The sequence below is a fragment of the Lepus europaeus genome, chromosome 8 (genome assembly GCF_033115175.1).
Source record: "Lepus europaeus isolate LE1 chromosome 8, mLepTim1.pri, whole genome shotgun sequence".
NCBI classification, from domain to species: domain Eukaryota; kingdom Metazoa; phylum Chordata; class Mammalia; order Lagomorpha; family Leporidae; genus Lepus; species Lepus europaeus.
Window position 1 is genome coordinate 55,569,195 of NC_084834.1, and position 26,058 is coordinate 55,595,252.

Sequence of the window (26,058 nt, forward strand, 5' to 3'; positions counted from 1 at the left end):
AGCAGAATTCAACAGCAACAACAAAATGTTTACCTTTTATGGTTAAATTTTCAAGTCCACATTCAAACATAATCCAACCCCATTTTTCTTGGCTAGGGCCTATTCGAGTTACATCTGGAACAGCTTGCTGGTCTGTTTCATCCACAAAAGTAAATTCATCCAACTCCTCAAGAGTAAATAAAACTTTGGACTTCTCAAAAGGAATGGCAGTAATGGCACAGGTTCCAATGTCTATTGTCAAGAGAGAGCCAAATGACCATTTGAAAGTCAAAAGTTGACATTTTAAAAATCAAACATTTGGCAAGTGGTTGTCTTAAAATATCTTAATATTCTGTCAAAAAGATGGGGAAATAAAATAAACAAATGAATCAAATGTAAAATAATACTTTGCAAGATATAGAAGATTCATAATTTGGCCGGCGCCGCGGCTCAACAGGCTAATTCTCCGCCTGTGGCACTGGCACACCGGGTTCTAGTCCCGGTCAGGGCACCGGATTCTGTCCCGGTTGCCCCTCTTCCAGGCCAGCTCTCTGCTATGGCTCAGGAGTACAGTGGAGGATGGCCCAAATGCTTGGACCCTGCACCCCATGGGAGACCAGGAGAAGCACCTGGCTCCTGCCTTCAGATCAGCATGGTGCGCCGGCTGCAGCATGCTGGCCACGGTGGCCATTGGAGGGTGAACCAATGGCAAAGGATGATCTTTCTCTCTGTCTCTCTCTCTCACTGTCTAACTCTACCTGTCAAAAAGAAAAAAAAAAAAGATTCATAGATTCATAATTCACAAATAATTGCTCAAAGGTAGTATCAATTCATTTTGAAAGATTAAAGTACTCTAAAATGTACAGTTAAAAAGTTCCTGAATAATTCAACTTCATGATGACAGTTTTAAATACCTTTAATCATTTTACAAAACAAAATAATTATCTTAATTACCCATTCTTGGGATAAATATTGTTTTATAAGAAAATTATAGCTTTTTCTAAGACAGCTTTGTTCTAATAGATTGTATATACCTACATTTTATCATAAGACACTCCTATGATTCCACTGCTATCAAGTTGCAATATGAAAGCTAACAACCTGAGTACCTAGGAGGAGTTTTTATTATGCCTTCTTTTATTCTTTTTTCTCTTTCTCTGATTATAGCTAACAAACACAGAAATGTGAAAAGAATATTTTTTAAATGCCTAAATTTAAGTTGTTGACATTTGAAGTAAATTGCCCTCCAGTCCACTAGAGATCATTTTGAAACCCAGCTTTGGTTTTCTTTTTTTTTTTTTTTTTTTTTGGTACAGATTTATTTATTTATTTGAAAGGCAGAGATACAGAGAGGAGAGAGAAAGACAGAGATCCTCCATCTGCTGCTTCACTCCCCAAATGGCCGCAACAGCCAGGGCTGGGCCAGGCAGAAACCAGGAGTCAAGAGTTTCTTCCAGGTCTCCCACCTGGGTGCAGGGGCCCAAGTACTTGAGATAGCCTCCACTGTTTCCCCAGGTGCATTAGCAGGAAGATGGATAGGAAGTGGAACAGCCAGGATTGGAACTGGCACCCATTAACCGGCCCCTCAGCTATGGTTCTCATTTTTCATGAACAGTATACCATGATAATCTCCTCAGGTCATTCTCCTGGGAATTTACCCAAACGGAAAGAAATCAGAATATGAAAGAATTAACTGTACCCCTATGTTCATAGCAGCACAATTTACAATAGCTAAGATATGGAATCAACCCAGATGTCCATCAACTGTTGACTGTATTAAGAAACTATGGCATATGTACACTATGGGTATACTCAGCTATAAAAAAAAAAAAAAAAAAAAAAAAGAAAAGAAATCCTCCCTTTGCAACAAGATGATAGCAACCAGAAATCATTATACTTGGTGAAATAAGCCAGTCCCAAAAAGACAGATATCCCTCATCCAATGTAATTAATAGAATACCTGAAATGTAATGTATTGGAGTGAAATAGATTTTGAGAATAGATGATTGTTTATAAACCTTGTCTCTTCCACTGAATAACAATGTTTGGTTTGTTTTGTCACCTCTCTCTTCATACTATAACTTCTTTATTTAGAGTAGGGTTAACTTTACAATCATTAAGTACACTGAAAACAGAACACTATAAAAATTAAGAATGGGAATCCGAGGAGGAGGAGGAGGAGGAAGGGTCAGAATGTGGGCAAGAGGGAAGGCAGGGAGGAAGTCCCACTATGTTCCTAAATCTGTGTATCTCCAATTCCAATCCAGCTCCCTGCTAATGTGCCTGGGAAAGCAGCAGAAAATGGCCCAAGGGCTACCCATGTGGGAGATCCAGAAGAACTACCTGGCTCCTGGCTTTGGTCTGGCCTAGCCATTTAGGGAGTGAAGCATCAGATAGAAGATCTGTCTGTCTGTCTCTCCCTCTCTCTCTCTGTGTACTGTGCTTTTCAAATACATTAAAAATCTAAAAAAAAAAAAAAAAAAGAAAAAAACCAGTTCAATAGCTATGTAAATATAATATTCTATCATAATAGCATTCTCTATTTTTGATTTGCAAGTCTTGTTCAGAGAGTAAACATTCACTTTTTTTCCTATAATTTTCTCATTCTTTAATCTTTTATATTATTCTTTAATCCCATTAGCTTCTTCTGATGCACAGTATCACATGAGGATTTCATTGGATTTTCACTTAAATTTCTTGAGCAGGTAGTATATTCACATAGAACAAAGTTACTAAATTATTAAAAACCATGCCTCTAACACCACACATGACATCTACATCCCATTCCCCTTTGTAACAAATGCCTAAGATTACCGAGTATCTAATGTACACATAAGCAAAGACATTTACATTTATTCTGAATTTTTATGCAAATGCAAACTTTGGAATTTTATTGGGAGTTTTGTCCTTGATAAAGTTTTATCTGGATCACATGCTTCTCAAAATTATCTAAGGCACAGGTTATGGACTGTATAGTATTCACATGCAAACTGGTCACTGGTGCAAACTACAGAAGAGAAGTGTTTTCTTTCTTTTTTTGTTTCTTACTCAAGTTACTGTATTTTATATCAGGTAATAATGAAATGTCTCTTGAAATCCTCAGGTCAAATGCTTTGGTTTCATAACAAAGATGGCAAAATAAACCTTGAGCAAAGTCACAGCTCCTACACAAACCCGAAATACACACAAGAATCATACATCCTTCAGAAGCTACAGAATATCAGCATAATGAGCAAATTTAAGGAACTCATTTGTTCTTTCTGGTCTGATCACCTGTCCCACACAGATATCTCAGCATACTAACCTAAAGACCAATAAACCCAACTTTTTCTGGATTAAATCTCTAATAATGTAAAATCATTTAAGGTTTTAAATGAGAATATGATATGAATAGGGCTCAAAATATTGAAATGATACATAACATCTATATATTTGACAGACAGACTAATGGAGGAAGAGTGGAGATAGCTTGGGGGTGGGGGTGGGGGTGGAAATATGGCAGGGAGAGAGAGATCTTTCAGACACAGATTCACTCCCTAAATGGGCACAATGGCCAAGACTGGTCCAGGAGCCAGAACCTCATTCGGGTCTCCCATGTGGGTGGCAGGGCCCCAAGTACTTGAGCCATCCTCTGCTAGAAAGCTGGATCAGAATTGGAGCAGCCAGAATTTGAACTAGTGCCCCTATATGGATGCCAGTGTTGCAAGTGGCAGCTTAACTCACTGCACCACAATGCCAGCCCATCTTCTTTTCTCTTTGACTTCACCAGGCACTTTTAACAGGAATGTCTGCCACTTGTAATAAGACTAAGCTACCTGGTTTTGATTTATATTGTAATTAATTGTTTTTAATAAAGTTTACAAACAATTTTTTAGGAAGAAGAAAAACTACATGGGGCAGGCACAGTGGGTTAAAGCCCTGGTCTGAAGTACCAGCATCCCATATGGGCACCGGTTCTAGTCCCGGTTGCTCCTCTTCCGATCCAGCTCTCTGCTATGGCCTGGGATAGCATTAGAGGATGGCCCAAGTGCTTGGGTCCCTGCACCCACGTGGGAGACCTGGAAGAAGCTCCTGGCTCCTGGCTTCAGGTCGGTGCAGTTCCAGCCATTGCAGCCATCTGGGGAGTGAACCAGCGGATGGAATACCTGTCTCTACCTCTCTATATAACTCTTTAAAATAAATAAAATAAATCTTTAAAAAAGAAGAAGAAGAAAAACTACAAAGATTCATGCAGGTAGCATGAAGAAAATACATAGTGGACAGAAGTAGCTTCTAATTGAGTCATACCACTAACTTTCATAGCAACTTCAACCAAGTTCACTTTCTACTCTGAACAGATGGTAAGAAATAATACCATTTGTGGGGCCGGCACTGTGGTGCAGTGGGTTAAAGCCCTGGCCTGAAGCACCGGCATCCCATATGGGAGCCGGTTCTAGTCCTGGCTGTTCCTCTTCCTATCCAGCTCTCTGCTATGGCCTGGGATAGCAGTGGAAGATGACTCAAGTCCTTGGGCCCCCTGTGCCCGCACGGGAGATCCGTAAGAAGCTCCTAGCTTCAGATGGGCACAGCTCTGGCCGTTGTAGCCACTTGGGGAGTGAACCAGTGGATGGAAGACACCTCTCTCTGTCTCTACCTCTCTCTGTAACTCTGTCCTTCAAATAAATAAAATAAATCTTTAAAAAAAAAAAGAAATAATACCATTTGTTTACTGTATGTAGAAACATCTCTTTCTTATAAAGTACTCATATTGTCCAATATACAAAGGAAAAACTCATGTTCTCTTCAGCAAAATCTTCTTCCATTTATATATGCCAAAACCCCATGTTTGTTGTAGAATCCCACCTGTTGTGTCAAGACCCCTGAGCTGCCCATGAACTCGATGAATGTTTAACTTGGCTGCAATTTCTTTGCCTTTTTCTGCTCCAGCATTTGATCTGAGGGACCCAGAAGACTGAGGCTGCATCTTAGTGGCATGAACATACTTATCAAAATTTGATGTTCTACCAGGTTCTGCATTATTTGAAGTCTCTTCAACCACACCTCTATGAAAAAAGAAAACAGGGTGTAATGATATAGTTCAGTAAAGAGTTAACTAGATGCTTTACTTTTTTAGAACCTACCACACTACTTTAATTCAACCAATTAATTATAAATTCTTCAATGTTTACTAAAAATTATGAATAAAAATAGTACAGGCTTTTAAAAATGTACTAAACGAATCTGTAGAGTAAGATTTAAGTTCCCAAAACAAGCTTAAATTTTAACATTACAATGATCAAAGATGTATTAAAAAGATTATCAAGGCCTGCTTTAGTACCTTGTAAGATTAGCATGGCTCAAATTAATGAAGTCTTCCTTACCTGTTCATACGAACTTGGGTAGCAATTCTGTCAAAACACAAAGCCACTAGAGAAACATGAGTCACACTTCTACTAGGAGCTGTAGTTGGAGATTCTTCCACTGAGGCTTGTAACAAGCATAGGTTTACCTAATATATAAAATGTCACAAATTCCAGAATTGAAAAGTAAAAACTTATGTCCAAAGTGTAAAATATGTAGAAAATTAAAAAGTTCCATTAAGAATGACCTATCTGTGTATCTAAGAGTGACGAAGGCAAGGTTTATAAACACAAACTCTCAAAATAATGATAATTTTTTACTGGATGGGTGTGGAATGTTTTATGGAATATTACCCAAGATTTTAGCTAACTATTTATATTACATTAAAGCTATATTAGATCATCAAAAGAATAAATAAATGAATAAAATGTTTTTGCTATTGCAAAGTATTCATTGTTCATTTTGGTAAATGCAAAGGCTAAAAACCAACAAAATGTTCTCCTCTTACATGAAAATTTTTTAAATATTAAATGTTTACCTTTGGTATGCTGACATTAGCTTGAAGACCTTTAATTGTTACATTATCTTGCTTCATTGTAAGATTTGTTTGTGCTTGTCCTTGGGTAGTCGTTCCTATAGCAGGGTGCTCAGTTTTTGTTCCTCGAACATCTTGTTTGGAAGATAACTTAGAAATATTAAAAACAGAAATATTTCGTAGACCTTCCATAACTGTCATGTCATCCACAACAGCAAGTTCTTTATTCACTGTGCCCCTTAGTGTGCCAAATGTCATCTGGCTTAACATCCCATCTTAAAATCCAAACCTTGGAAAAGCTAGGAGATAGACTGGTACCTTCAATGTTGACAAAAGTAACACATATTAAAGTGAAATCAGTCTATAGAGAAACAAACAGAAAAAAAATGGTAATAGTATTGTTAGGCCTTTTTTAGGATCATAGAATTCTACTGACTTGAAAGCAGACTTGGCTTCTGATCATTGGCCTCTTATTTCCTGGAAATATTAAACAAAAAACTTTTTTTTCTGTTTTCTTCTATCTTAATTATCTATCACATGAAAGGTCAATATATAATGACAAACTGGTTCACTAAAAGCATCAGCTTCTGGAACAGTGCTGTGGTGCAACAGGTTAAGTTGTTGCCTGCAACACTGACATCCTCTATGAGTGCCAGTTTGAACCCCAAGTGTTCCACTCTCTATCCAGCTCCCTGCTAACTACTAATGTGTCTGGAAAAGCAGCAGAGGATGGCCCAACTGCTTGGGCTCTGCCAACTCACGTAAGAGACCCAGATAGAGTTCCAAGCTCCTGGCTTCAGTCTGGCCCTGTCCTGGCTGTTGTGGCCATTTGGAAGCGAATCAACAGATAGATTTCTCTATATAGCTCTCTCTTGTAACTATGTCTTTCACACAAATAAATGATCTTAAAAAACAAAAAAATCAGCCTCCCTTTTACCTCTCTTCTGGTCCTTAGTCCAAATATGTTCCAGATAGTTTTGAAAGTCAAATGGGGCCAGCGCCGTGGCTCACTAGGCTAATCCTCCGCCTTGCGGCGCCGGCACACCGGGTTCTAGTCCCGGTCGGGGCACCGGATTCTGTCCCAGTTGCCCCTCTTCCAGGCCAGCTCTCTGCTGTGGCCAGGGAGTGCAGTGGAGGATGGCCCAAGTGCTTGGGCCCTGCACCCCATGGGAGACCAGGAGAAGCACCTGGCTCCTGCCATCGGATCAGCGTGGTGCGCCGGCCGCAGCGCGCCAACCGCGGCGGCCATTGGAGGGTGAACCAACGGCAAAAAGGAAGACCTTTCTCTCTGTCTCTCTCTCACTGTCCACTCTGCCTGTCAAAAAAAAAAAAAAAAGTCAAATGGAAAAATCACCAAACACCAGGATATGGCGTAAGCAACTAGCTTAATGACTAGAACTACAACATAAGTAGAATACCATACAATAGGTAGTGATTTGAATTACTGAGGTGAACAAGAATAACCTCAAAAATAACATTAAGATATAAGTCATCTAAATATAGAAGAAAGTTTTTAAAAAATGAGCTGCTTCAATTTCTTAGAAAATTAAGGCATGGTCACTCAATTATGCCCATGCTAATTAGAAAATGGGTGAAACTAAGTTACTTTTGAATTAAAAAGAAAAAAAAAACTACAATTACAAAACAAATATTTTTACTGCTATTTCATTCATGTTAGAGTATATATGCTATCTTTGATGGCACCAATGACCTAGAAAGGCTTTTTGAACATGTCCATGTATTCTAACTTACTTGCTAGTAAAATTTTGATACATTCAAGTTTTTCACAGTTTGCTATTATACTGAATTTAAAAAAATTCTTACATTTTCTGAGAAGGTAGTCTTGCTATTTTGGACTGCTTCCCTGAGGACTTTGGCATGAAGATCATCCACAATTGCAGCTGGATGTCGTGTACTAGCACAGTGAACCATTGCTTCAATATACCTGAGGGAAGAAAAAAAGAGTAAAGGAAAATCTAAGTGTCACTTAATTCTATGACCTAGTTTATCTAAACAGTGAAACTTAGCATCATGTCAATATTTACAATTCTTCAAATTGAGAATGCCTAAACCACATTTTTTTTAAGATTTATTTATTTATATGAAAGCAGAGTTACAGAGAAAGAGGGAGAAAGAGACAGAATCTCCAATCCACAGGTTCATTCCCCAGATGGCTGCAGCAGCCAGGAATGGGCCAGGCCAGAGCCAGGATCCAGGAGCCAGGAATTTCTTCCAGGACTCCAACTTGGGTGGCAGGGGCCCAAGTACTTGGGCCATCTTCCACTGCTTTTCCCAGGATATTAGCAGGGATCTGGAACAGTTGAGGTTCAAATAGGCACCCATATGGAATGCCAGCATTGAAGGCAATGGCTTTACCTGCTGTGCCACAAGGCTTGCCCCTATATCACATTTTTAGACATTATACAAGGGAAATATTTCTGACATTTTTTCCCATACCATTACCACCCTCACCCCAAGAAAAAGCATTCCAAGGATTAGGCAATGGTCTTTTCTTTTACAATCTCCTGAATATGATTTCCTACGTTTTTCACTTGTGAGACATCTCATAGGCATCCTAACAATATATCAGAAAATTATATACCTTTGAAGCAAAATGATGACTCTCATGAAAATCACTCCCCAGGGAACCTCCTATCTTCCCAACTCCTTCAGCACTCTGTTTTCCACATAACTTTGCATTCCATTGTGTTCCACTGTGGCTTATATTCAAGTTAGTATCTATTTCCCCATTCTCCCTTCATTAAGTAGACAATAGTGAGAATAAGATAAGAACATGAAGGGGCCCAGGGGCCTGGCACCATGGCATAGTAGGTTAAGCCTCTGCCTAAGGTGCTGGCACCTGATATAGATACTGGTTCAAGTCTTGGGAGCTTAACTTCTGATCCAGCTCTCTGCTAATGTACCTTGGAAAGCAGTGGAAGATGACCCAAGTTCTTGGGCCCTTTCACCCATGTGGGAGACCCAGAAGAAATTCCTGGCTCCCGCCTTCAGATCGGCCCTGCTCCAGCCATTGTGGACATTTGGGGAGTGAACCAGAAGATGGAAGACCTCTTTCTCCCTCTCTCTGTAACTCTGCCTCTCAAGTAAATAAAATAAATCTTTTTTTAAAAAAGGAAAATGAAACAAAATAGTTAATTCTTGAGTATATAATAATTTTATGCTCATTATGCCAAAGCCAAAAACAGAATGCCAATTCTATCTCAAAATTATTATATTATTGCAATATTATTAGTTAGGCTGAAAATTAAAAAAGGATACTGAAACATAAGCCTCTTTAAATGTACTTTCATTTTTATTCAATCAAAATAGATATCATCAACAATCTCCTGTAAGAAATGTCATACCATATGTACCATTTTATAAGGTAACAACTATATTTTTAGACAACATTAATACCTGTCTAAAGCTTCAGCCACCAGGGGAGTCAGAACAATATCAACGGTTCCTTTTACTTCAACTATGGCTGTCGTTCTGGTCTGGGAGACTGGTTGATCCAGGGTCCACTCTTCCGTTAATGTTTCATCATCGGTGTTGTCAACGACTTTCTTTTCCAAAGGAGTATATGGGGTACTATACAATTTAGCAAGCAAAGCATATATTGAAAAGATCATAAACAGAAAGAAAAATTAGTGCTGCCTTAACATGAGTGCATATTTAAACTATATTTATTTCAACTAAAAATGTCATGGATTTGGAATTGATATTTTTTGTCTGAAATATTTTTCAATGGTCAAATGAGCCATCAGAATATAAACTGATCAAAGATGGCTAATACATCAACTGAAGAAAAAATTTTTGATACATTTACTCAATGACTTGTTCCAACATGTGAAAAATACAAAACTGGCTTTATTAGTCCCAGATTTAGACATTTCAAGTTATAATTTGCAAAGTATGCTTAGTAAAAATGCTCTGACTGCATATATATGTAGCTAAAGCCATATCAAAGAGCTATATTATGTTGGGCAATTTATTCTTAAAAGTCTATATTCAGTCTATACTAAAGAATGACTATTGCCAAGAATAAACTCTGCCTATCTCATAATCAAGAATGGCTGATTTTTAAACTTTAAAAGTGTATGGTTTTGGGGCCGGCACTGTGGCATATTGGGTAAGGCCACCGCCTTCAGTGCCAGCATCCCATATGGGCACCAGTTCAAGTCCCAGATGCTCCACTTCCAATCCAGCTCTATGCTATGACCTGGCAAAGCAGTGGAAGATGGCCGAAGTGCTTGGGCTCCTGCACCTGCGTGGGAGACCCAGAAAAAGAAGCTCCTGGCTCCTGACTCTGGATCAGCACAGCTCCGGCCGTTGTGGCCATCTGGGGAACGAACTAGCAGACAGAAGACTCTCTCTACCTCTACCTTTACCTCTCTGTAACTCTGCCTTTCAAATAAATAAATCTTAAAAAAAAAAAAAAGTATAGATTTTTACTTACTTTGAGGTTGGTCCTGAAAATTGCATGCCTCTGTCCAGCAAAGAATTAGCTGTGAGCCCTTGTTTGATAACCTAGGATAACATAAAATATTTCAGTCTAGAATTTTAATATTAAGTATTTCTCCAATTTATGATATCAACCAATATTGCAGATTATATTATAATCAGAATTTCACTATTAAAGTCCAATATTTAACAGGCAAATTGAAAAAAATCACAGAAGATATTCAATTGGCAATTTCAGCAGTTTAGTGAGGGTTAAGGAACAAGAGTAAAAGACTACAACTAAAATCTAAAACCAAGTATTTCAGATGCCTTTCTTCCAGAGTTCCTTTTCAAAATGAGCTCTTCCCAAGAAAATATTTCTAATACAATCAACTATAAAGTAGCACAGAAACCCACAGAAACATTACATTGAAGGAGAATCTAGGATAAGAAAGGGTAAAATGATAAACATGACAACCTAAACTGAATCCTTATAAATGCTAGTCAGTTATTTAGGTTCTAAGGTTTTCTTACTTCCTATGTTCTACTTTTGAAGCTGCATAAAAAAGATATGAATTCCTTGACCTATCCTCTCCAGAAACTAGAGTAATTTGCCTAATTGAACTAGAAATTACTCAATACCAAAATAGCTTTATCCTCTCAGGTACTATTGTGCATAACGATTACCATTTGGTTTTATAGTAGTAAATTCACATACCTATGTATTTCAACATGGAATAAAAAGAACATTTTATAACCTCAGCATGGGTAATTTATTTTGGGCAAGATAAGAAACAGGGAAAACCTTAAAACCAAAACTTTGCAACTGTCTCTAATGTTTCTTCTTTTAATACCTATTACTCATAGTTTATCTCTGCAAAAATATTCAACTCCCTTTATCACACATCTATCTCCAGTAACTACTAACAATTTTTAATCCAAGCCCGTCATCTCCGATATATACAGCAACAGACTCCTAAGTCATCCCCTCATTTCCTTCATTGTTTAATGATAATTCCACCCCACTTAAGAGCCAAAGTACATGAGCTTATATCACTTTTCCTTTAATTTCCCAACAGTTCCCCACAGAAATTAAACTTTGAACTCCTGAAGCCATGAATGATCTGAACTTTGCTGAGGTCTCTAGCCTCATCATCAACAAGTCTCTTCCATATTTCTTAAGCACACTGGCCTCTTTCTCACTTCAGGGTTGCAGGAACGCTATGTTCTTTGCCTGGAATGCAGTGTCTTGAGAACCTCCCATCCCCAGTTCCTCCCCATCCTTCAGGTTTTAGTTTTAATATTACCTCCTCAGAAGAAGTCCCAAACTGATACAATAGCCAGGTCCCTCCTCTGCTATTCTCTACCCCAACATCTTTAGATTATCATCCTAATTCTCTTCTCAACTTGTAACCATATACTTATCTATTTATTGCCTGTCTCTTTCTTATAGGTTGTAAGCTCCATGTTTGTTTCCTTTACCGCTTTTTATCAAATGCCTGGCACAGAGAAGTATATAGTAAATATCTAAATTAAGAATGATTAAAGAGATTAACATTAAGACACTTCAAATAAGTGTATTTATGTATGGGTTCTATATACTACATAAAATTACTAAATAATTATTAATCAGCTCTATAAGATTGTGTACACTTAATTTTACTCTTCAATATCATAAAAAATTTTTCTTACAATTTATCTTTTTAATAGAATTTTCATGTTGGCTATTATCGCAAAATTTATTTTGAGGTGTTTTGATTTCTCCTAAAGAAAGGCCATTTGCAGAATTCATTACAGACATTGGCAATAACTACATTCCTACTAAATTATAAGCATTCAAATGTCAAGGGAGTGGAACCAGATTTGCCTGGAAGCATTTATTGATTAGAAAAACAATTGATTAAAAATAGATTTAAAATTTTATTTTAAAGACAAGATGAGGGGCTGGTGCTGTGGTGCAGCGGGTAAAGCTGCCTGCCACCTGCAGTGCTGGCATCCCATATGGGCGTCAGTTCGAGTCCCGCTGTTCCACTTCCAATCCAGCTCTCTGCTGTGCCTGGGAAAGCAGAAGACGGCCCAAGCACTTGGGCCCTTACACCCACAAGGGAGACCCAGAAAAAGCTCCTGGCTCCTGGCTTCAGATTGACACAGCTCTGGCTGCTGCAGCCAACTGGGGAGTGAACCAGCAGATGGGAGACCTCTCTCTTTCTGCCTCTCCTTCTCTCTCTGAGTAACTCTGACTTTCAAATAAATAAATCAATCTTAAAAAAAAAATGAATTCACAAAAACTTGATCCTAATCTTAGAATGAAATGTAGACAGACTATGTGCCAACTGATTAAGTCAACAAGACAACAATCAAATCTTACCATTCCTTTATTTGCTTAAATTGATAACACTTAATAACCCTGAACTTAAATGTCAAAATTTGAAGCCATGGCTTCAAAAAGTCTGCCTGAGTAATAGTAATTTTTTAAACGTCTAAAAAGTCTATTTTTCTAAATAAACATGTCAGTGGAATCTAATAACTTGATTTATACCTTAAAAGTTGGAACAGAAAGCTGTTCAAATGATGACGAACTTTCTTCACTAGTTGGTGTATCCAGATCAAGGGGTCGATGCAATGAGGACTTAGAGGTTCTTTTGTTGGTTGGGTGCTTAACTGACCAATTAATTACCTGGAACTGAGTAAGGTAAGTCTGATAACAATTCATCACAGGTTGTTGAGAGGTAATCTGTTCACTCTCTACTGTTTTCTCACCTTCTACAACATACAGATGTTCTACAACATCTTCTTCTCCACCTAATGCAGAAACAAAGGAAGCTTGGGAAGGATGAGTTTTGAATGGCAGAGTTCGGGGATCAGGAATGCTTTCTCCATGGCCAGTGAGTGGTCCTTCGACACTGTGATATATAGAACCCCTACTGTAGTCAATCTGCTGGGTTTGCTTTTTTTTCTTTTTTCTACCTGGGTAAGTCCCAGGGCCTTCATCACTGCTAATGGGCTCAAATTCCTCAGCTGCAGAAAAGTAGGCTTCACTATCAGCCATTGACATGCTGGAATCCATGGATCGATACTGATGAAATGAATTTGAGTCTGCTGAAGGTGTGTATGGAAATGAACCAAAACTTCTCCGCTGCTTTGGTGAGTCAAGCACATTCTCATCACTTCGGGAGACATCACTACTAAACTGGACTCCCACTGTAACAGGCTGCTTGTCCCCATAAAAAGCAGCTGTAAGACTCTTAGTACTTCCAAGTCGGGTGGAACACACAGAGGCTTGTCGTTTCAGGGGAGATCTAAGAGGAGATTGTCCAACTGACTTATCTTGAGTATTAGGAGACACAGGGCTGTTTCCTGAAATTTCTGTAGGAACACTAAAACAGAAAGAAAAGGTATTACCATTTTCAGTACAAAACAGAATTAACTCTGAGCATAAAAATATTTCAGTAATTTTAATAATTTATCTTACAAATAAAAGAAAATTTTAAAAAATTTTGTTATTTGAGAGGCAGAGATACAGACAGAGACAGGAAGAGACAGAGAGAGAAGTCTTCCATCTGCTAGTTCACTCCCTAAATGGCAACAATGACCACAGCTGAGCTGATCTGAAGCCAGGGGCCAGGAGCTTCCTCTGGGTCTCCCACGTGGGTGAAGGGGCCAAAGCACTTGGACCATCTTCTACTGCTTTCCTAGACCATAGCAGAGAGCTGGATCAGAGGAAGTGCAGCCAAGACTCAAGCCAGTGTCCATATGGAATGCCAGCACCACAGACGGATGCTTAGCCCACTACACCACAGCACTGGGCCCAAAATTTTTAATATAATATTCATTCAAAGTTTCAAAATAGCACAATGTGTTCATACCCCCCTTATAGTTCTAAAACTTTTGAGGCTGCTTAAAACACAGCAAAAATTGGAGAAACGTGGAGAACAACATTTTATCCATAATGCATGGGCACCAATGCACCTACAAGGTTCCTTTTCACATCCTTTTAAAGCTTCAGCAAAACATGTTGACTGAGAAAGAAGGATTGAAGGACAGGAAGAAGTCATGAAAGTCCAGCACCACGGCTCACTAGGCTAATCCTCTGCCTGCGGCGCCGGCACACTGGGTTCTAGTCCCGGTCGGGGCACCAGATTCTGTCCTGGTTGCTCCTCTTCCTGTCCAGCTCTCTGCTGTGGCCCAGGAGTGCAGGGGAAGAGGGCCCAAGTCGTTGGGCCCTGCACCCACATGGGAGATCAGGAGAAGCACCTGGCTCCTGGCTTCGGATCAGCACAGTGCGCCGGCTGCAGTGGCCACTGGGGGGTAAACCAACAGAAAAGGAAGACCTTTCTCTCTGTCTCTCTGTCTGCTCTGCCTGTCAAAAAAAAAAAAAAAAAGTAGTCATGAAAACCCCAATTTTTCTGACTTTGGTAACTTGTGTTAGTGCCACTGATTGAAGTAGAACCAGGTGAGAATGACAAGAATGAGGTAATCTGTTACATCTTAAATTTGAGGCCTCCATAAAACACCCAAGTAGAAATACAAAGAAGGTGACTAGACTTGTAGGGAGAAAGGTTTTCGCTGCACTTTTACATTTGAAATATGTTGGCGAGATATCATAATAAAAATGAACAGCTATCAAGACTATTCCACTGAATTGGAAGGATAATATCTGAATGTTAACAACGGTTTACTCTGTGTGATAGGAGAGTATTTACTTTCTTTATACATTTCTGTATTTTTCTATTAACTAGAATCAATTACCTTTATAATACACTTCAAGGTACGTTCAGCTATGAGAAAAAAAAAAAAAACTTCCTAAAGTGAGGGAATAAGGAAGGAAAAAGTTTTTTCCTGCCACTATTTTAAGCAACTATAATCCTATTATCATCAGGTTTCTAAATCAACTTGAATACTGACCTTACTGGGCCATCATCTCTCTTGGTGCCATGCAAGAACTCTTTTTGAACCAAATGGTCATCAGCAGCAGAAGAAGGACTTTCCTTTTCACCAGCCAATAAGGGCTGAGCAGCACTAGAACTACTATTCTCTTCGGAGGAAGAGGATGAACTGTGAGATCGTAGTGGTACTTGAAGACTAAGATGCTGAGTTTTTCTCTCTGCTTCTATTCCCACTGACTTGTTTTCCCATTCTTTCCGCTTCACACCATTCATGTTACCTAAACAAAACAGTGGATTAGCTGAACACAAAAAACTCAAAAGCAATTTATAAAATAGAAGACAATTCCCTGCTTCTAACTATAGTCACTTGAAAAATGTTCAAGTATCTAATATCGCTGGTAATATGTTAAACATTATAGAAAGATAGCTACATAAATGTGGATCCACAGTCCTAACAGTGAACTTTTTCTTCCTTTATAATAATTTAAAAATTTCCAGGTTTACAGAAAACTTTCAAGAACAGTACCAAGAACACCTTATATCTTTTCCTTAGATTTACTTATTTTAAACATTTTACTCCCATTTGTTCTGAAAGTTCAGTGAAAACAGAGATTGTATTTTTAATTCATTGATGTAATTCCAACACCTAGAACAATGCCTCAAACACAGAAATCACTCAATAATGATTCTGTGAGTAAATAAACAATGACAGCCAGAGTGAAGCAGCAGTGTCTCAGGGTCTCAGAAAGAGCCTGTTATGTGTTACATAAATAGGGAATGGGGGTGATGCAAGGAATAAATGGAGAGGTCTACAGCTGTCTAGGTCAAAAAAATAACTCTCACTCAATTTCTCTCCTCCATCTCACCCAAGAAAAAGAAATGTAATAATAAGATCAAACATCGCCCACCTGAACACAATTCTAGGTGGGACTTTTAAGTAATACTATTTACTTCTAGAACTACAAATATAAAACAACAAAAGTCAAAAGAAAAATGGTATTGATTGATTTCTAAGTAATTGGAGCCCAGTGTTTTACATTCCAAGTAGATCCTTAATTCTATCCATATGCCTCTTTTGATTCTCTCTAGAAACTGTGCATCCTTATTTTGTGCATGAAAGACTCAATAATCAGAAACTGAGATATGTATGCAAGGGCTAATTACAATCTTCCCTGGGCAACAAACAAGGTAATTTAGCAATGACAGAATCTCCGGGAGGTCTACAGACTCTCCAGTATGCATTATAAGAACTGTTCTTATTTTGTTCATTGTTAGAGAGGGAATTTACTACTATCTCCCTTTCACACTATGTATAAGTTTCCTGGAGGATTTCTTCCTTGAGTTTATGATGGCTGAGTTTTGATCTGCAGATTAGAATATCCAGCAGTCTTCATAACTAGTGCCTGTTGTAGCATGGTAGAAACAACATCAAAGTCATTTCAATGGTCTTGATTCTAAATTCTAATTTCAGTTCAACTGTATGACTTTATGCAACTCACAATGATAATCTTCAGCTTCTTTATTGTAAAACAGGGATAATGATAGTCAAGCTTAGGGATTAGCTAAGAAAATGCTACTGTAAACCATTAAAAATTAAAATTATTCAAATGTAAAAAAGTAATAACTCATCCATTAGCATCTGTCTTATCCTTTAAATATCAAAAAGTTTCAGTATTTATTTTTATAAAATAATAAAATGATCACAAAATAACATGCACAAGCCAATGTATACTCAGCAACAAATCATTTAAACATGAAGTTAGTATTGTAGCCTAGTACTTTCCCCTAGGAGTTTCTACATAAGGAAATCAATCTAATAAACTCAGAGCTAAAATGATTTCTTTCCTTTCTTTATTTGCACCAACAAAATTAATGTTTTTGAACAGCTCAAGGGGAAAAGGCTAAATATAAGTGAAATATCAAGACTTTCCTACATTTCACATCTTTAAATCACGGCAACTTAAGTAGTAAATACAGTATTGCACTGAACTGCACAACTAGGACATTCAAAGGGAAATCCATTTCTTAAGTCTTTGGGAGAGAGCACAATAGATAAAACTCAATCTAAAATACTTTAAGCCACCATTTATTGCTCACACCAAAGAAGCATTTTTGTAAAGTTATCCTAAAGACTCTAAGGAAAAGCCAGATTTTTCTTATTGACATGCTAAATTATAAGGTAAATATTTTGCAAAACTAGTTAGTAATAAGGTCAACAGTATAAATATTAGTACTGATAAGTTTTCCTAGAAAAATAAGCTGCAAAACAACAGTTACCTTTAAGCACAGCTATGTACAAGTATATCACTGAAAGATGGATTTTAGGAAAATAATTATAAGGAAATAATTAGAATACGCTTTAAAGAAAAGCCATTTATGTCAAAAAGAGGGGGTCTGAAAAGTACACCTGCTTTGGCCATTTGTAACTGAAAAAAATCACTAGCTGTATCGGACTTTTGTTAAGTCACCTGCAAAACAGAGGTAGACTATACTAAACCCTATCCATAAGACTACTCTAAAATTGAGTTAAAGTAACAGTGAACTTCTCTGAATGGCATATGAACAAAGACAATAAAAAATCAGCACAAGCAACAACATAACACATCTTATTACCATCTATAATTTTAGGAATCTCTTTAGTAATAATCCATTCTCCAGGCTGTAGCAGAGACTGTCCATAATACATATCGGACTCAGCACTTGTGCTTGAAAATGCAGAGCTACTGGAAGGTGTCAATTCTTCAAGTCTGAAGAAGTCTAGGCCAATTACTGTGCCACCAAAGAATCTACAGCCACCAAGACAACCGCACCTGTTTCTACACCTCTTATTCTTCAGGGTATCATCTGGCCACAAAAACCACAACCTGAACAGAATCCAAAATAAAACAAAATAAAAAATTTAACAAACTCATTATTAAAGAAAAAATATGGGGCAGATAATTTAATTTAATAGTTAGTATTTCTAAAAGACAAAGTAAATACAAACACGCAGGATTATTTCTACTGGGGGAGGTCTTTTAAATCATTTTCCTTAGTCTTAGCACAACAAATGAGATGGAAATAAACAAAACCAATAATAATGGAGAGATATAGTTTACATAAAAAGCCAAAGAGTTAAAAAGAAGCAAACATAAAAAAATAAACATTTAAGTCTTGTTTTAAAACAGTAGCAATCTTAGATAACTAAAATTTTAAAGCATTAATCTAAAAATTGACAGAACTATGAGTACAGATATGGTTAACAGGTAACTCATTACTGTCTCCTCAATGCCAATTTCACTTTGTAAATTTAATTACAAAAAATTATAAATACGGGATAAGAAATTATTCTCAATAAAATGAAAATAATGTATCATACTAGAGAAAAAATATATCCAGGTCCATTCACTAATAGGATTAAAGCATTAAGAACATATGCAAACTTCAGGTTCTATGAAAGTGTCTTACATATAAAAGTATTCTTTCATAGAAAACTGGGAGACACATTTTTAATTTCTTTTTTTGAATAATAAAACCACCTCATATTTACAATTTATATATTAAATACAAGGGCAATGACTAAAAAAAGCATGGTGTATTTTTTGATGATGTATTATCCTTTATTTAAAACGATCTTCATAACATTTTCAATCATGTGGACACTAATTTAGGATATAAGTTTAACAAAAACAAGCAAAAGTTAACAAAGTAAATATAGGATGACTTTAAATGTCAGAATAAATACCAAAAATTCTGGAAAGAAATATGACAAAATTCTGTGTGGTGGGGTTGTGAGCATTATTTTCCTTTGTTTCTTAATAGCGTCCATATTTTTAGAATAAGCGTATATTAATTATGCAATAGGGAAGCTGTAGATGGAAAAAGTCAAAGTATCAATTTAAAAGGAAATGATTCAGAGGCCAGAACTGTGGCACAGCGAGTAACGCTGTCACCTGTGACGCCGACATCCCATATGAGCATGGATTATTCCAATCCCAGCTGCTCCACTTCCAATCCAGCTTCTTGTGCATGTGCCTGGGAAAGCAGTAGAAGATGGCCCAAATACTTGGGCCCCGTCACCCACACAGGAGACCCGGATGAAGCTCCTGGCTCCTATCTTCAGCTTAGCCCAGCACTGGTCATTGTGCATTTGTGGAGTGAACCAGCAATACAAAATCTCTCTCTCTCTCTGAGTTTCTCCCTCTCTTTGTTAACTCTGCCTTTCAACAAAAAAAATGCATCTTTAAAAGAATACATAAATAAGTAAATATAAAATAAAATGATTCAGTAAAGAGCCTTGGCAAGTTTCTAAAAGGTAGATAAGATATAATTACTTCTTAAGAACCAGTGGAGGGGCTGGTACTGCGGCATACTCATAAAGCCAGCATTCCATATGGGCGCCGGTCTGAGTCCCAGCCACTCCACTTCCGATCCAGCTCTCTGCTGTGGCCTGGAAAAACAGTGGAAGATGGCCCAAGTCCTTGGGTCCCTGCACCCATGTGGGAGACAAATAAGAAGCTCTAGGCTCCTGGCTTCAGATCAGTGCAGCTCCGGCCATTACAATTATTTGGGGAGTGAACCAGCAGATGGAAGACCTCCCTGTCTCTCTGTAACTCTCCCTTTCAAATAAATAAATAAATCTTTAAAAAAACAGTAGAGATAAGTCCAGATATTCTTAGTCCTCTGGGTGATTCCCAAAGCCTACAACAGGAGCTTTATACAGCACAAGTGTTAGTAAAGTGGTTTCCAGAAATAATGGAGTAGAAGTATAGGGCTTGGGTGAGAGAGTGAGATTAACCCTTTACAAAATGTTACCTGAAGAATCATGAATTTAAACTTAATTTCACTGTAGACATAGTTAGTATGGACTTAGAAATATATTGGCAAAGAGTTGTTTCCAGCAACTACACCATCACCAGAGATGAGATAAAGATATAAAGTCTTTTTTTTTTTTAAGATTTATTTATTTATTTGAAAGTCAGAGTTACACAGAGAGAGGAGAGAGAGAGAGAGAGAGAGAGAGAGGTCTTCCATCTGCTGATTCACTCCCCAGATGGCTGCAAAGGCCAGAGCTGAGCCAATCCGAAGCCAGGAGCCTCCCCTCGGGTCCCCCACGTGGGTGCAGGGGCCCAAGGACTTGGGCCATCCTCCACCACTTTCTCAGGCCACAGTAGAGAGCTGGATCGGAAGCGGAGCAGCCAGGACTTGAACCAGCGCCCATATGGGATGCCGATGTTTCAGGCCAGGGCATTAACCTGCTGTGCCACAGCACCGGCCCAAGATATACAGTCTTTAAAGTGTTTCAATTCTCCTCATAATGCCAGAATTTGCTCTATAAGTATCAAGTAATTTTTATTAGAATCTGCAACAACTGCCCTCCTTAAAATTTTTACTTACCTCTTAGTTCTAGAATCATGAGTTTCTAAGAAATGTCTTTGTGCCTCATGTTTAGAATGATGATCAGCAGCTAAGGCAATATCAACAGTAATAAGTCCTAAATTGGCTGACCCAGCTTCAAGCCAATAGGCCCTCCGTAGTATTGCAGGTTGTAGTCCAACTCTACAGTTATTTACTTGCTCAATGTACTGTCTCACTTGAAAATCTTGAATTGCAGCACTTATTCCTTCCCCAACCGTCTGATTATGGAGATTACAGTTCGCAACTCGAATTGTACCCATCTAAAGTTGAAGGAAAAGAATGAGACACAACTGCAATTTCAAAAGCTTATCCTAAACTACAGAATAGGTAATAATTTTAAATGAGTGAAAAATAAGTGGAAGAAAGAAAGGAAGGGAAAAGGGAAAGAAACAGAACAACAACAAAAAAGGGAAATGACAGAAACAGAAAAGTTCAATGTAATACCAGAATTAAAAGATATGCAATATTTAAATAAAGAGAGAGAAAAAGAGAATAAGTTCAAAGGAAACTCGATAAACAGTAAGTATTAAAATCACAAAACTTAGCGAAGCTTGACTGCAAACAACCACTCAAAGCAAAGGTAGCAACAATTGTTTTTAGAGATAGAAGGGAATTACAAACATAAAACCCAGAGATATTCAAAATTGAAATATTTAAAAACTACTAGCAGTCTACTCCATGACATAAAAGCAACTTACTATTTTATATACCTACTATAAGGCTACATAATTATATATTTTATAATTTTATAATTCAGTTAGAATAAAAAATAATGGTAAAAGTATGCACCAAAAAATAATACTGGAAGAGGGATGTGCCATACAGCAGGTAAAGGGGCTGCCAGGGACACCCATATGTCATATCAGAGTACCTTGGATCTAGTCTTGCCTCTACTTCTGAACCAGCTTTCTGCTACTGCACACCTTGGGTAGCAGCAGCTAACGGCTCCAGTACTAGGTTACTTGCCATATACATGGGAGTCCCAAATGGATTTTCAGGCTCTTGGTTTTGGCTTGGCCCAGCCAATGGTACTGGAGTTATTTGAGAAGTGAACTAGTGGATGTAAGATCTTTCTTTCCCTCTCACTCTGTCAATGTGCCTTTCAAATAAACATTAATAAAAATAATACTTGAAGAGAACACAGAGGAGTAAAAACTAGAAAATTATCTTCATAAATTGTGTGATAGTCTATAAGATGACAAGCTATAAATATATGTTATATTTCAAGAAACAGAGGTTTGATTTAGAAAAAAGGAAAAAATATTTATACTGGCCAAGAAAAAGACAAGTGCTTACCCTTATATTTGTAGCACAACCATGCTCTACAATATAAATATCAGCTCCATCTACTGCTAAACGAGTCATAGTATATTTCAAATCATCTGAAGTTGGACAAGGCCCAGGAATACAACTCAACTAAAATAAAAAAGGATTAAACACTTAATCCATTGCCATCAACTCTTCATTTTTGTACTTACATACATCTCATTTAAATAAACAAATAAAATTCTGGCAATCTGCCCATTTTATTTTAAAAAAAACATTCAAATTTCATTATTTTATAATGACAAATGAAATCACCAGCAATTAAAATGCTGTCACTTAGAGAAACTAGTAATAAACATGTACTATTGTCATTCAAAAGGGGCAAATGGCAAATGTAACTGACAAAACACATATCTGAGAGCATTTCAAAATGTTCACAGAAAAATGAAATTAAAAGATAAGCTCATTTTGGTGCAAGCAAAACCTTGAAATACATGCTTTGTTTCTTCATGTTACATATTTTTCAGTAACTTTTTGAAGATCTCTCATGTATCTGTATTTCACATTTTTTGCACCACAGTTAATTTATCATTTAAAGGCATTTTCCACAAACTTTTTGAAGTGCCCTTGTGAAACTTACTATTGAAACTCAGAAAGAACAGTCAAAATAATCTACCAGTAAACAGTGTCACAGATATCCAAGGAATTGTGCAAGAGTTTAGAGCTGTCGTATCCTTATAATTACCATAAGCACATACACATACATACATAATATCAACTGTAAATTTTATGATGATGTCTAAGATAATACATATAAACCTAATTTTTTTAAAGATTTATTTTTTATTTATTTGAAAGACAGAGTTACAGAGAGAGGTAGAGAGAGAGAGAGGTCTTCCATCCGCTGGTTCACTCCCCAAATGGCTGCAACGGCCAGAGCTGCACCAATCTGAAGCCAGGGGCCAGGAGCTTATTCCGGGTCTCCCAATCGGGTGCAGGGATGTAAGGACTTGGGCCATCTTCTACTGCTATCCCAGGACATAACAGAGAGCTGGATCAGAATAGGAGCAGCTGGTACTAGAACCGGCGCCCATTTGGGATGCCGGCACTTCAGTTCAGGTCAGGGATTTAACCCACTGCACCACAGCGCCAGCCCCACAAACCTAATTTTTACTCCTAAAAGAGCATTTGGGAAGTAAACCAGCATGTGAATGATTCTCTCTTTCTCTGTCTCTGCATCACTCTTTCAAATAAATAAAGCTTTTTTAAGAAATAAAACTTTCAACATAACATTAAAGTTGGAATTTACAAAAAGGCTGGACATCTAATGGCACATGAATTATCTGTAAGAAACTAATTCCTTGACATATTAATAAGGAATTAATTCCCTGGACTTGGCATGTGTTTATAACAAGAAAAAAAAATTACCACTAATTATAGTTGTTTTCTATTTTGTCAATAAATAAGCTTGGGTTACAGATATTTTTTTGACATAAAATAAAAAGCAAGATAACCCACTTTCAACTCAAAGTAAGAAAATAGCAAGCAAATATCGTTAGGATGGCAGAACAACAAGAGAAAGGAAAGACATATAGGAAACAACTACAAAATAAAAAAACTGCTAACAACAGTTATCTCTGTGTTACAGAATTAGGGGTGTTTTTCTTTTTTGAAATTGCTATGTCTTCCTGATTGTCAGAAAAAGCATACTTCTTTTTTATGTTGATGATAAGCAAATGTTTACTGGGTGTCTATTATGGAAAATGTATTTTTCCCCCAGAAACCTTTTATTTAATATATACAAACATCATGCATTTAATATACAACTTAAGGAATATAGTGATTCTTCTCAACCTATCTGCCATTTCCTCCTTCTTCCTTCTCCCTCTTCTACTGCCAATCTTATTTATGACCAAGATCTATTTTCAATTAACTTTATACACATAAGATTAACTCTCTATTAAGTAAAAACTACAACAAATAGTATGCAAGAAAAAAAAAAAAAAACTGTTCCTCAACAGTTGAGACAAGGGCTGTTCAAAGTCCTCACATCTCAGTGAAATTTCACTTCTACAGATTACCTTTTAGGTGCTATTGGTAGCTATTATGGACATTTTGATAATACTGATTCTACCAATCCATGAACATGAAAAATTTTCCCATTTTTTGTGTATTCTTCTATTTCTTTCTTTAATGTTTTATAGTTCTAATTGTGGAGATATTTGATGACTTTGGCTAAATTAATTTCAAGGTATTTAATTTTTTTGTAATTATTGTGAATGGGACTCACCTTAGAAGTTCTTCCTCAGCCTTGGTATTGTTTGTATACTGATTTTTTTTAAAGATTTACTTATTTATTTGAAAGTCAGAGTTACACAGAAAGAGAAGGAGAGGCAGAGAGAAAGAGAGGTCTTCCATCTGCTGGTTCACTCCCCAAATGGCCACAACAGCCAGAGCTGTGCCAATCCAAAGCCAGGAGCCAGGAGCTTCTGGGTCTCCCAAATGGGTGCAGGGGCTCAAGGACCTGGGCCATCTTCTACTGCTTTCCCAGGCCATAGCAGAGAGCTGGATCGGAAGTGGAGCAGCTGGGACTTAAACCGGCACCCATATGGGATGCCAGCACTGAAGGTGGTGGCTTTACCCACTGCACCATAGTGCTGGCTCCCCAGGTTACTGATTTTTGTGTGTTGATTTATATCTTGCCACTTTACCAAACTTTTTAATGAGTTGTAATAGCCACTTAGGGCAGTCTTTTGGATCCCCTATATATAGAATCAAACCATGTCATCTACAAATAGGGATAGTTTGACTTCCTCCTTCCCAATTTGTATCCCTTTGATTTCTTTTTCTTGCCTAATGGCTTTGGCTAAAACTTCCAGGACTATAATGAATAGTGAGAGTGTGAATCCTTGTCTGATTCCAATCCCAGTGAGAATGCTTCCAACTTTTCTCCATTCAATAGGATACTGGTCATAAGTTTGTCATAAATTGCCTTGACTGTGTTGAGGAATATTCCTTCTATACCCAATGTGCTTAGTTTTCATCATAAAAGGGTGTTATAGCTTAACAATGCTTTCTTTGCATCTATTGAGATAATCATGTGGTTTTTGTTTTTCCAGATGTACCACAGTGTTTCATTTGTGAATATTGAACCATCCTTGCATACCAGGGATAAATCCCACTTGGTCTGGATGAATGATCTTTCTGATTGTTGTTGGATTAGATTGGCTAGCATTCTGGTGAGAAGTTTTGCATCTGTGTTCATCAGGGAAATTGGTCTGTAGTTCTCCTATGTATCTTTTTTAGATTTAGAAATTAAGGTTCTGCAGCTTCTTAGAAGAAGTTTGGGAGAATTCTCTCCCTTTCAATTGTTTTGAATAGCTTGAAAAGAATTGGAGTTAGTTCTTTTTTAATATTTGGTAGAATTCAGCAGTGAAGACATCAGATCCTGGGTTTTTCTTTGCAGAGGGGGTCTTTATTACCGATTCAGTTTCACCTTGGTTATTGATCTGTTTAGGTTTTCTGTCTTCATGGCTCAATTTAGGTAGCTTGTATATGTCCAGGAATCTATCCAGTTCTTCTAGGTTTCCCGATTTGCTGGCATATAACTGTTGCAATTTCTGATGATGCTTTTTATTTCTGTGGTATCTGTTGTTAATATCCTTTTTCAGCTCTGGTTTTATTTATTTGGATCTTCTGCCTCTTTTTTTTTTTTTTTTTTTTGAAGTGAGATGAAGTACTGTTTGCTTTGCACTAAACAAATTTAAAGGAAATCTAAATTTTGAGAGCATATTTTCTGTACTGAGTAGAACAGTAGCCATTACGTTGAAAATATGTGACTTTTTGGCCCACAATGGCTATCCGTTTTAGAATATTCTATATGTTTGGCTACTTGGAGCCACAATAGGAGCAACTTTCTTTTTCTTTTTTTTTTTTTTCATTTATTAAACTTTTATTTAATGAATATAAATTTCCAAAGTACAGCTTATGGATTACAATGGCTTCCCCCCTCCCATAAGTCAGCTGTGAGTCTAACTGGAGATCCTCTGACAGTAATCTGGCACTTTAGAATCTTTTGGGTTTTACTGTGGAGAGTTTGATTACAATGTGTCAGGGAAAAGCTTTTCTGGTCAGTCATATCTATTAGGAATTCTACGTGTTTCCTGTACTTGGATGTCCCTTTTTTTTTCTCCAACATAGGGAAGTTTTCTG

The 26,058-nt window shown here is 37.4% G+C and overlaps 1 protein-coding gene across 8 annotated transcripts in view; it reads right to left on the reverse strand.

Moving 5' to 3' along the window:
- The window catches only part of BLTP1 (bridge-like lipid transfer protein family member 1), a 239,607-nt gene that overhangs the window by 110,745 nt on the left and 102,804 nt on the right, over nt 1–26,058 (reverse strand). For all 8 annotated transcript variants that reach the window (XM_062199676.1, XM_062199670.1, XM_062199672.1 and 5 more), the window contains exons 25-36: nt 21,877–21,996; nt 20,560–20,840; nt 17,797–18,047; nt 15,203–15,461; nt 12,837–13,674; nt 10,314–10,384; nt 9,272–9,445; nt 7,679–7,799; nt 5,858–6,004; nt 5,340–5,467; nt 4,822–5,021; nt 34–231 (exon numbers count right to left, since the gene is read on the reverse strand). In XM_062199676.1, coding sequence (XP_062055660.1) covers nt 34–231; nt 4,822–5,021; nt 5,340–5,467; nt 5,858–6,004; nt 7,679–7,799; nt 9,272–9,445; nt 10,314–10,384; nt 12,837–13,674; nt 15,203–15,461; nt 17,797–18,047; nt 20,560–20,840; nt 21,877–21,996 — 2,788 coding nt within the window. The remainder of the gene's footprint in view (nt 1–33; nt 232–4,821; nt 5,022–5,339; nt 5,468–5,857; nt 6,005–7,678; nt 7,800–9,271; nt 9,446–10,313; nt 10,385–12,836; nt 13,675–15,202; nt 15,462–17,796; nt 18,048–20,559; nt 20,841–21,876; nt 21,997–26,058) is intronic.